Source organism: Carlito syrichta, unplaced genomic scaffold, assembly GCF_000164805.1.
Source record: "Carlito syrichta isolate Samal-C Ts95f unplaced genomic scaffold, Tarsius_syrichta-2.0.1 Scaffold305756, whole genome shotgun sequence".
NCBI classification, from domain to species: domain Eukaryota; kingdom Metazoa; phylum Chordata; class Mammalia; order Primates; family Tarsiidae; genus Carlito; species Carlito syrichta.
This window is the reverse complement of record NW_007249852.1, coordinates 918,329-930,505: the sequence shown is the minus strand read 5'-3', so window position 1 is coordinate 930,505 and position 12,177 is coordinate 918,329. Positions and strand designations below refer to the sequence as shown.

General features: G+C 37.5%; 1 protein-coding gene across 8 annotated transcripts in view; it reads left to right on the top strand.

The window, feature by feature from the left end:
• NCOR1 (nuclear receptor corepressor 1) overlaps positions 1 to 12,177 on the top strand; it is a 147,778-nt gene that overhangs the window by 12,739 nt on the left and 122,862 nt on the right. For all 8 annotated transcript variants that reach the window (XM_021714775.1, XM_021714774.1, XM_021714772.1 and 5 more), the window contains exons 4-5: positions 3,820 to 4,012; positions 11,630 to 11,812. In XM_021714775.1, the coding sequence (XP_021570450.1) occupies positions 3,820 to 4,012; positions 11,630 to 11,812 (376 nt within the window). The remainder of the gene's footprint in view (positions 1 to 3,819; positions 4,013 to 11,629; positions 11,813 to 12,177) is intronic.

Below are 12,177 nucleotides of genomic sequence, written 5' to 3'. Positions count from 1 at the left end.
GCTGGGCTCTGGCGATTCTTCCACCTCAGCCTTCCAAGTAGCCGGAATTATAGGCATGTGCTACCACGCCCAGCTGATTTTTTGATTTATTGTAGAGATGAGGTCTCGCTGCCCAGGCGGATCTCGAACCCATGGGCTCAGGCAATCCACTCCCCTCAGCCTCCCAAAGGCGCAGGGTTACTGGCTGAGCCACCGAGCCTGGCGGTTTTTCTTGTAATGTGTTTGTCTTACATCAAGGTGACATTGGCCTTATAAAATGTGTTTGGAAGTATTCCCTCTAGCTCTGTTTTTTGGAAGAGCTTAGGAAAAATTTGTATTAACTTTTAAAATTTATTTATTATAGAGATGTGGGGTAGTTATTAACTGTTCTTTAAATATCAGTAGAATTCAACTATGAAGCCGTCTGGTCCTGGACTTTTCTTTTTTGAGAGTTTTGAAATTATTTCTTCAGTCTCTTTGTTATTGGTCTGTTCAGGCTTTCTTTTTCTGCCTGACTCAATATTGGTAGGTTGTATTTTTCTAGGGATTTATTCATTTCCTCTAGGTTATCCAATTTGTTGATGTATAATCATTCATAAAAGTCTTTTATCCTTTTTATTTCTGAGGCATATGTTGTAATTTCTTCGTTTTCACTTTTTATTTTATTTATATGAATTTTAAAATATTTTGAAATATAATAACTTCCTTTATTAAATTTCCTTTCTAGATTTCTTGTTTTAGAAATTTTATAAGGAGCCCGATTTCTTATATATATATATTTTTGGCTTGAAGTTGCACTCTGTTGCCCGTATTGGTGTTCAGTGGCACAATCACAGCTCACTGGAGCCTCTCAGTTCTTGGACTTAAGTGACCCTCCCACCTCAGCTGGGGCCACAGGCGTGTACCACCACTCTTGGCTAACTCATAGAGAGATGGGGTCTCACTATGTTGTCCAGGCTGATCTGAAACTACTGGGCTCAAGTGCTCCTCCTGCCACAGCCTCCCAAAGTACTGAAATTACAGGCATGAGCCACCACACTCAGCCTGATTTTCTTTTTCTTTTTTTTTTTTGGTGGGGGGTTTAATTTAATTTAATTTACCTTAATTTCTTATTATAAAGATGTGGGGGGTACAATTCAGGGTTAGGTATGCAAACGTTGTTTATGCCGGTACCCTTGTTGATGAGGTATGTATGCCCTTCCCTCCCCTAGCAGTTTCCCTCAACTGCCAATCCCACCCTCTGTTTTTTTTTGTGCCTCATTGCAGCTTCTACCTCCTGGGCTCAGGTGATCTTCTGCCTCAGCCTCCTGTGTAGCTGGGACTATAGTCACAGGCCACCATGCCTAATTAATTTTTTTTTTCTCTTAGAGATGAGATATTGCTATGTTACCTAAGCTGGTCTTGAACTCCTGAGCTCAAGCAGTCTACCCACCTCAGCCTCCCAAAGTGCTGGGATTACAGGCTTGAGCTTTCATACCCAGCCCTGATTCCCTATTTTTATAAAGTGTTTACTATTCAAGTTTTAAGATGATAAAGTATTTGAAATTATTTGGCTATATTTAAAATTATTGCGTAGTTCATTTTTGGTGAAGTTTGTAGAGAGAATTTAGATCGCTTGTCCCAATGTCTAGCAAGTATACATTATTTGTTTTTAAAAAGGCTAAAAATGCACCCTTTATAAACAAGGAAGTGAATGCAGTGGCTGCCATAAACGTGGAAAAGTGAGATTCAAGGAAAGAATTAAAAGAATCTTGAATAATAACTTGTCCTATTTTCTCCTTCTCCTTTTTTTTTTTGAGTTGAGATTTCTCTCTGTTATCCAGGCTGGAATGTAGTGGTACAGTCTTAGCTTATTGCAGACTCAACTTCCTGGGCTGTGGTGATCCTTCTGAATAGCTGAGACTACACATGCCCGACTACTTTATTTTAATTTATTTTATTTTTGTGTGGAGTGTTGGTCTCACTATGTTGCCCAGGCTGGTCTTGAACTCCTGTACTCAAGCAGTCTTCCTCCCTCAGCCTGCCAAAGTTTTGGAATTACAGGTGTGAGCCGTGAGTCCCAGCCTCTACTTCTACTCTTTTTGTGTGTGTGTGTGGGAGTCTCACCCTGTTGCCCAGACTGGAGTGCAGTGGCATGCTCCCAGCTACCACAGCCTCGACTTGCTGGGCTCAGGAGATCCTTCTGCCTCAGCCTTCCAAGTAGCTAGAACCATAGATGCATGCCACCATGCCTGGCTAATTTTTTGATTTATTGTAGAGACAAGGTCTCGCTGAGTTGCCCGGGCTCGTCTCAAACCTGTGGGCTCAGGCATTCCTCTTACCTATGCCTCCTAAAGTGTTAGGAATACGGGCGTGAGCCACTGTGCCTGGCCACAGCAAATCTTTCAGTGGGCTAGCAGTGGCTTTGGTTCTATGTGATGTGTTGACAAGCTTGGCTTTTAACCTAATAGTGGATGTTAGTTGTTGATAGATTACCTCTGGTCTCAGGGGATGATTAATCTTTTGATTGTTATAGCTTTGTATCAAATTGTGAAGTGTAAGTTCTCTGACTTTGTTCCGTTTTCAAGATTGCTTTGGCTATTTGGCGTCCTTTGAGAGTCCATATGAATTTTATGATGTGTTTTTCTTACTTCTGCAGAAAATGCCAATAGGATTTTATAGAAATTACATGGATTGCTTTGTGTAGTATTGTCACCTTAACAGTATCGTCTTCTAGTATGTGAATATGAGATTTCTTACTATTTGTCTTTTATTTCTTCCAGTAGTGTTTTGTGATTTTCAGCATTTAAGTCTTTAGCTTCCTTGGTCAAATTTATTACTAACTATATTATTTTGGGTACTGTTATAAAAGGTATTGTTTTTTAAAATCTCATTTCAGATTGTTCATCACCAGTATGTAAAATACAACTGAATTTTGTGTGTTGATTTTGTATCCCACTACTTTGCTGTATTTGTTTATTAGCTCTAACAGTGTTTTTGTAGATTTTTTAGGGTTTTCTATATTTGCCATAATGTCATCTGTGAACAAAAATACTTTTATTTCTTGCTTTTCAACTTGGATACTTTTTCTTAATGCTTCAATAGAACTTTCAATATCATATTGAATATAAGTGGTGAAAGCAGTCATCTTTGTGTTGTTTTTGAATCTTCCTACTAATCATTCCTATTAATCATTTCTGTTAATACTTTGGTAGAAAATGAAAAGTGAAATTAACAAACACCCATTAAGCTAGACTCTGCAGTACATCATGTAAAGAAATAAAAGATTCTGACCTTCACGTCACTTGTGTATTTGGGAAAACTAGACAGAAACCATGTTTTGGGTCCAGGATGATGTGTTAGAGACTGTGTGTTTCTCCCAAAGAGAGTTATCTTTAAGACTTAATAATACTTCATAACTCAAGTTATTTAACTTTCTATGTAGCAGTAGTTGGGAGATTTTTTTTTCGCTGCTTGTTTTTATTATTGGTTGAAAACCTATGGCTCTGCTGGTTTACATTATCCTGAATGCAACTTTTATGGCATTTTGATATTTTAAAATATTAGTTCATGGATTTTCAGCAACTAAATTTTCTGCAAATCTTATATCTTTCACTTCTCCATTTTTTTTGTTTTTTGCACCTTCCCCCCCCCTTTCCCCTGGGAAACTCTTTAAAAAATTAGAATTAGAGATTTAATAGTACTATAGTGACATATTCTGGGATGGGAGGACAGGTTCCAGAGGTTTACTTTGAAAGTAAGCATAACTTTTTCATTTATTTCAAAGTTTAACAAGGGATGTTGACAGAGTTGTACAATGCTTAAAAATTTTCAAGTGTTCCTTTTCTTTATATGTATCAGGCCTCAAGAAAGGAGAATTGGATATGAACAGTTTCACCCAGGCCCATCTCCGGTGGATCACGATTCACTGGAATCCAAGAGACCACGTTTGGAGCAAGTTTCTGATTCCCATTTTCAGCGTGTCAGTGCTGCGGTTTTGCCTTTAGTGCACACGTTGCCAGATGGGCTGAGGTCTTCTGCAGATGCTAAGAAGGTAAATATTTGTTCTCTTACTCTGTAGAATTGTAGGTTTGTAATGTTTATTTAGTCATATTCAGGCATAGCACCTCAAAGAAAGTCTAGTTATGCCAGTCTCTAAAGGTTAGTGCTATGGGAAAGTAAAAATTTTGTTAAACAAAATTAGAAACCACAGACTTAGTACTCCAGACTATTAAAGTCAGTACTTTTGACTTTTTGGTAAGTAAAAACAATCTGCGAGGACTACTATAAAGAAAAATTCATATCTAATAATTCTCAGTATTTTATATTGGCTTGCTGGGCTATAAGGCATGGTCAGAGGTACTTAAGACTACTAGTTTTGTTAAATTTTATTTTTTATTTTTATTTTGTTTGAGTTGGAGTCTCACTCTGTCGCCCAGACTGGAGTGCAGTGGCCGCTCCCGAGCCACCGCAACCTCGACCTGCTGGGCTCTGGCGATCCTTCCGCCGCAGCCTTCCAAGTAGCTGGAACTACAGGCGCACGCTACCATGCCCGGCTAATTTTTTGATTTATTGTAGAGATGAGGTCTCGCTAAGTTGCTCAGGCAATCCACTCGCCTCGGCCTCCCAAGGCGTGGGATTACAGGCTGAGCCACCGATCCCGGCTTAAATTTTAATTAAATTTTAACTAAACTCTTTAAATTCAGTAATAATTTGTTAACTTGCTACATGGAAGAAACCACATTTTAGGTAAGATCTAACTGTGCTTATAATTTTTATACAGAAAAAAGTTTATTTCTAATTTATATAAGTAGTACATACTTACAAAAAACTTAAGAAACAAAGAAAAAGTTACTTATATTTCTACAACTTGGAGATAATGACCCCCTACCAGTTTTATTGTGGTAGAATAGATGAATAAAAATTGTGTATATTTGCAGTCTACAGTATGATATTTTGATATATGTAAATATTGTGAAATGATTAAATCAAACTAATTAACATCACCTCACATAGTTATCACTTTTTTTGTTGTGAGAACATTTAAAATCACTTTCTTAGCAATTTTTAAGTATATATTAGCCATGCTGTTCATTCATAGAGAACTACTTTTAGTATTGAGCTATATTTTGTTACATTTCAAAAGGTATGCTATGCATTTATAAAAGAGTTTTATTAAGGTCAAACCATTTGTTTTGTTTTTTGTTTTTTGGTTTTTTTGAGTTGGAGTCTCACTCTGTTGCCCAGACTGGAGTGCAGTGACCGCTCCTGGCCACTGCGGCCTCGACCTGCTGGGCTCCGGCGATCCTTCCGCCTCAGCCTTCCAAATAGCCGGAATTACAGGCATGCACTACCACGCCCGTCTGATTGTTTGATTTATTGTAGAGATGAAGTCTCGCTGCCCAGGCGGGTCTCGAACCCGTGGGCTCAGGCGATCCACTCACCTCAGCCTCCCAAAGGCGCGGGATTACAGACTGAGCCACCGAGCCCGGCGGTCAAACCATTTTTACTTTTGTGTGTGAAATGTATACTTGTATACTTGTGTCCTTGTTTTGTTGCTGTGTTTATCTTTCCAACTGTCTTTTGCTTATCATTAAATCAGCAGATTGGGAAGTACATGGCACTTAGTAGCTAGTGAATAAATATTTATTTCAGAAAGAATAAACTGATTTTAAAAGCTTGTATCAGTAAAGTGTTAACTTTTTTTTTTGAGTTGGAATCTTACTCTGTTGCCCACAGCCACTGCAGCCTCAACCTGCTGGGCTCAGGTGATTTTTCTACCTCAGCCTTCCAAGTAGCTGGAACCACAGGCCTGTGCCACCATGCCCGGCTGAATTTTTTGATTTATTGTAGAGACAAGGTCTCACCATGTTGCTCCGACTGGTCTTGAACCCCTGAGCTTAGGTAATCCTCACTTTTCCACCTCCCAAAGTGCTGGGATTATAGGTGTGAGCCACTGTGCCCAGCAAGTGTTAACCTTTTTATTAACATATGTGAATATTTTTTCCAATGTCTTTTTGTCTCAGTTTTCTTTTTTTATTTTGATTTTAAGCATACTGAAATTTTGTCATCAAATCTCTTTTCCATAAAGGTTATTCTTATGGCTAGTTGTCCTTTCTACCCTGATATCAGATAAATAAGTACCTATATATTTTCTTTGATTTTTTTTTTTTTAATGTGATGAAAAGTGGTTTAAAAAGATAGTATATCTTCAATTTATTTTCAAATAGTTCAGCCAAAAATAAAAAGGTGTGTGTGTGTATACAAAGAAAGCAAATACATACATCTCATACATCTAAATGTTAACAACTGGGAAATATAAGTGAAATATAAATAAGTGATCATTTTATTGATCACTTTCATGTAAATTTTCAACTTTCATGTCAATTTGAAATTTTTCAAAATAAGTTGGGTGAGGAAAAGCCCTTCGTGATAAGCTAGATAGATATTAGCGAAGCTTCTGGACTTTTTTTTTTTTTTTTTTTTTTTGAGTTGGAGTCTCACTCTGTCACCCAGTCTGGAGTGCAGTGGCCGCTTCCGGCCACTGCAGCCTTGACCTGCTGGGCTCCAGCAATCCTTCCGCCTCAGCCTTCCAAGTAGCTGGAATTACAGACATGCACTACCACGCCTGGCTGATTTTTTGATTTATTGTAGAGATGAGATCTTGCTGCCCAGGCGGGTCTCGAACCCACAGGCTCAGGCAGTCCACTCACCTTAACCTCCCAAAGGCGCGAGATTACAGACTGAGCCACCGAGCCTGACTCCTGGACGTTTTGTGACTCATTTTATATGAAAAATATATTATACAGTAGTCTGGGGTTTATAAGAAATGTTTTGGTACATTAAAACAATTATTAAAATATAGCAATTAAAGGTCTTTTTCCAATGCTGAATTAATATTAACTCAAATGTAATTTGTAGCTGTAGAATATTTTAGCAAAAACATTCATTAAAATGTGACATGTTGGGTTATACACCATGACCTGTTTCCATTTTACAGTTGAGAAATGAGGTGCTAAGAAAATTTAGGTGACTTAGGTAGTGTTTCCTGAGTTGGAATGAAAACCTAGGATCTCTGACCTTAGTCCTGCTTTTTTCCCCTTAAGGTGTTACCCATGACTACTACTAATACTTCTACTTCTGTCCTCATTCTCTCTTCCCCATTCTTTTCTCCACCCTGCTGGTAGAAGTAAGAATTTACAAAGAATTAACATTTATAAGTTTTCTTCTTTTAAAAAATATTGTTAAGGCAAGGTGTAGTTTATAGAATTAGATAAATTTGAAGGAAAAAGGTACCTATAGTTAGAGATCTAAGTTACCGAAGCTTAGAATTCATTGTTAACATTTTGATGTTTTTTTCTTCCCTATTTATATGCATATTTTAATGTATTTACTTTGTACATTCTGTTTAACTTTATTTTTGCCTAACTATATTATGAGCTTCATTTTGTGACAGTAAGTTTACAACTGTATTAGTGGTTGCTTAGTATTCCATATATGAATATAAAGTAATTTATTTAATCAATCATCATGCATTTTGTTTATAACATTGTGATATAACTGTTCTTTAGGCTCATTTTTTTGGGTATACATTCTTATTTACTTCCTTAAGGTAAATTCCTATTAGTATAATTAATTACAGACCACAGTTGACATTTTTAAGGCTTTCAGTGAATATTTCCACATTGCCCTGCAAAAGAGTAGGACCAATTCTTATTCCTGACAGCAGTGTATAAAGGTACTCACTTCTCTTGTACCCTTGCTGACACCACATATTTGTTATTTAAAGAAAGATTGTTAATTTTATAAGTGATAGTTTTAAACTTGCATTTATTTGTTTGTAAAGTTTAACATTCTTTCATTTGTATATTGGTTATTCATCTTTCCTGTTTGTGTCTGTTGCTCATTTTTCTGTTGGTTTATTTCTTATTTTATATTGAGTTGTTAGAGTTCATGTTTTGCAAATGGTTTTCCCATTTCATTATTTGCCTTTTAGATTTGTTATTACTATTTTGATATGCAGAATTTTATGTTTTTTTTTGGTTTGTTGGAGTCTCACTCGGTCGCCTAGACTGGAGTGCAGTGGCCGCTCCCGGCCACCGCAACCTCGCCTGCTGGGCTCCAGCAATCCTTCCGCCTCAGCCTTCCAAGTAGCCGGAATTACAGGCATGTACTACCATGCCCGACTGATTTTTTGATTTTATTGTAGAGATGAGGTCTCTCCAAGTTGCTCGCGGGCTTAGGCAATCCACTCACCTCAGCCTCCCAAAGACGTGGGATTATAGGCTGAGCCACTGAGCCCGGCTGAATTTTATGTTTTTAATTTTGATCCGTTTTTCTTTTTTTTGAGTTGGAGTCTCACTCTGTTGCCCAGACTGGAGTGCAGTGGCACGCTCTCGGCCACTACAGCCTCGACCTGCTGGGCTCCAGCGATCCTTCTGCCTCAGCCTTCCAAGTAACTGGAACTACAGGCCCGTGCTACCATGCCCAGCTAATTTTTTAATTTATTGTAGAGGTGAGGTCTCGCCAAGTTGTCCAGGTGGGTCTCGAACCCATGGGCTCAGGCAATTCACTCACCTCGGCCTCCCAAAGCACGGGATTACAGGCTGAGCCGCCGAGCCCGGCTCCATTTTTCTTTTTAAAAGAATAGTACCTATTTTGTCTTTTGCTCTCAGCCCTCAGGAGCCAAGCATAATGTGATTTTTTTTTTTTGGAGGCTCTGTGTGATTTGCTAATAAGTCTCATAAGTATTTGCTATTACTTGGCTTTTATTTTGACATAAAATGTGAGATAAGAATTGATTTCTTTAAGATAGCTATCTGGGTTTTCCAACAAGAATGTAAGCTCCATGAAGGCGAGGATCATGTCTGTTTTGATCACCGCTCTATACCTAATTCCTATCCTATGAGTAGGAACTCAAGGAATTTGCTTTTTTGTTAAATATTTCACTAGAAAGGAAATCACTGGAAAATATTGATTTGTAGTAGTAGTTTTAGGGCATGTATCAGAATCACCTGGGGAATATTTTCAAAATGTGCTGAATCAAAGAATCTCTTTTGCTATTATATATTTATGTAACACAAATTAGCTCATATGCATATGATTAGAGAATGATATTACTGTAACATGGAAGTCCTGGTGGTCTACTAAAGAGCTTTTCCTATACATTAATGTTTCAGAGTTGTCAGGAGCAAGCTATCTTCTAGTTTAAGAAAGAGGCTTTACAATGTATGAAGATATTTTAAAAATTGGAAAATTCTGCATTTAGTTTTTTTAGTTACAAATAGTATTGGAATTTATTTAAGAACTGCTATGCTTTTCACAATGTTAATGAAAATTTGAGTGTTGAAAGGACACTGAAGACATTTTACCCTGTATTTTTTGTTGTTAAAGGTTGGTAAAGATGGTTGTACCCCAAATCTGATTTTTTATTTTGATGAAACATACTGTTTTCTTTTCAAAGCCAATGACCTCAAAGATCTACATCTTAACAGAGGAGGCCTAAACTATAGGGTTTAAGGCTGCCAAATATTGACTGGCTGAATGCAAATAATATTGGAGCTTTAACTGTACTATTAAGTTTGTTCGAATTGTTGATATTGTTTTTGAGTCAGAGTCTCACTTTCTCATCCAGACTGGTGTCCAGTGGCATGCCCATGGCCACCCAGCGTCAACCTGCTGACTCAGGCAACCCTCCCGCTTCAGCCTTCCAAGTAGCTAGAACTACAGGCACGCGCTACTACGCCTGGCTGATTTTTTTTTTTTTTTTTTTTGAGTTGGAGTCTCACTCTGTCACCTAGACTGGAGTGCAGTGGCTGTTCCTGGCCAATGTAGCCTCGACCTGCTGGGCCTCGGTGATCCTTCCTCCTCAGCCTTCCAAGTTGCTGGAACTACAGGCGCGGGCTACCACACCCAGCTCATTTTTTTGATTTATTGTAGAGATGAGGTCTCCGAGTTGCCCAGGCGGGTCTCGAATCCGCGGGCTCAGGCAATTCACTCACCTCAGCCTCCCAAAGCGAGGGATTACAGACTGAGCCACCGAGCCCGGATAATTTTTTAATTTTTTTAAACTGTAGAGATGAGGTCTTACCAAGTTGCCCAGCCTGGTCATGAACCCCTGGACTCAGGCAATCCTCTTGCCTTGGTCTCCCAAAGTGCTGTGATTATAGCCCTGAGCCACTGCAACCAGCCAGAATTGTTACTGTTTTATTGGTGCTTTCCTTACAGAATTGTACAGATTTTAGGGTATAGCTATAACTTTATTTTCCCAGAAGTCTTCCTACCTTTATTGCATACTGTTACAAAATAAGAAGCTTTTCAGCAATCTATGTTTATGCTTTAGCTAAAATCTCTGTATCAAAGTATTTTGGAACAACTATTCAGGTATTTCCTATATACATTCTTGGTTCAGAACTACTGATTTTTCACAGTTGCTTATTTAGTGCCTTATTCTAAAATTCATCTCTTTTATAATATTGCTTGTATCTTTACCTCAGACTGCAAATTAATTAGGTGTGTGTGTTAGTGGGATGGTAGATTTTGAGTGAAGGGACTTTCATTCTACTGTGATTTTATGCTGATTTGGAATCACAGTGGTATGTTTTTGGCTAAAGAAATGTTATGTGTGCTGTAGTGTGGGCAGGCTTAGTTGTCCTTTATGAAGGTAGGCCCAGAGTTAGAAGCAACAAAAGTTTCTAGGCCATTTCTCTGACTTAGGTACTTCAGTTTTAGTCTTTGGAAAGTCCAGACATTTTTATTATTGTATTTTTATAGAGACGAAGTCTCACTATGTTGCCTAGGATGGTCTCAGACTCCTGGGCTAAAGCAATGCTTTCTTCTCAGCTTCCCAAAGTGCTGGGATTACAGGTATGAGCCACCACTCCTGGCCTGCAGAAACTTTTTGATAGGAATTCTTGGGCATATCATAGTTGTTAAGGTGGGTGGGCACATAGGTTTTACCTGGAATACTACTATTTCCCAGCCTACTTGTTCTGATCTTTTCAAGAGTCAGTGAAAGAAAATGGCTGAGAAATTGATACCATCCTTTGTCGTGATTACACTGTTACTTTCTCAGAAATTCTCTACAGTGGCTTACTCTGTATAGCTTCTAATTAAAGTAAATGGTTGTAACCAAATCTGGTTTTTTATTTTGATGTAGCATACTGTTTTCTTTTGGAGACTAAATGACCTTAAGGATTTACATCTTAACAGAGGAAGCTTAAACTATAGGGCTTAAAGCTACCAAATATTGATTGTATGCTGAATACAAATGATATTGGAGCTTTAACTACATTATTAAGTTTGTTAGAATTGTTATTGTTTCATTGGTGCTTTCCTTACAAAATTGTACAGGTTTTAGAGTGTAACCATAACCTAATTTTCCCAGACATGCTTTTATATTCAGTATGTACTATTATGGAATATGAGGCTTTTCAATAATATAAATGGTAAATGGCATATCTAAACTATACAAGTGATATAAACTTATCCATGGGGTTTATGTGTGTATATTTGCATGTATGTATGTGAATATGAAAACTGCTACTAAAAGACTGCCATTAAAGAAATAGCACACATGGTTCTGCTGTGTTTTAAAATGGACTTTTTCATTTAGGACAATCTTGACCTGTAACATTGATAACTCGTTGTTCTTGGTTTTTTTCCTCTAAAGGATCCAGCATTTGGAGGTAAACATGAAGCTCCATCCTCGCCAATCTCTGGGCAACCATGTGGAGATGATCAAAATGCTTCACCTTCAAAACTTTCAAAAGAAGAGTTAATACAGAGTATGGATCGTGTAGATCGAGAAATTGCAAAAGTAGAACAACAGATCCTTAAACTGAAAAAGAAACAAGTAAATGTTTGTTTTTACTGCTTAATATAGCCAAAGAATGTATGCTTGTCTCTTTAAAGATGGTAATTTTAAAATTTCCATATTATAAAACATTATATAAAAGGAATTGTGTCATATATTCTATGCCTTGCTGTTTTTTGCCATTACTGTAATTTCCTTAGTTTTATTCATTCATTTCCTTTGCTGCATTGTTTGATTATATGATTATAAATAGTGAAATTTATTTGTTCGTTCTATTTGATGTTGTTTAGATTTTTTTCCCCTAGTTTTTTGCTGTTCCAGGTTCACATGTAGAGATTTCCTGGGATATATACCCATGAATAGCATTGTTTGATCTGAGATTTTTTTTTTTTTTTTTTTTTTTT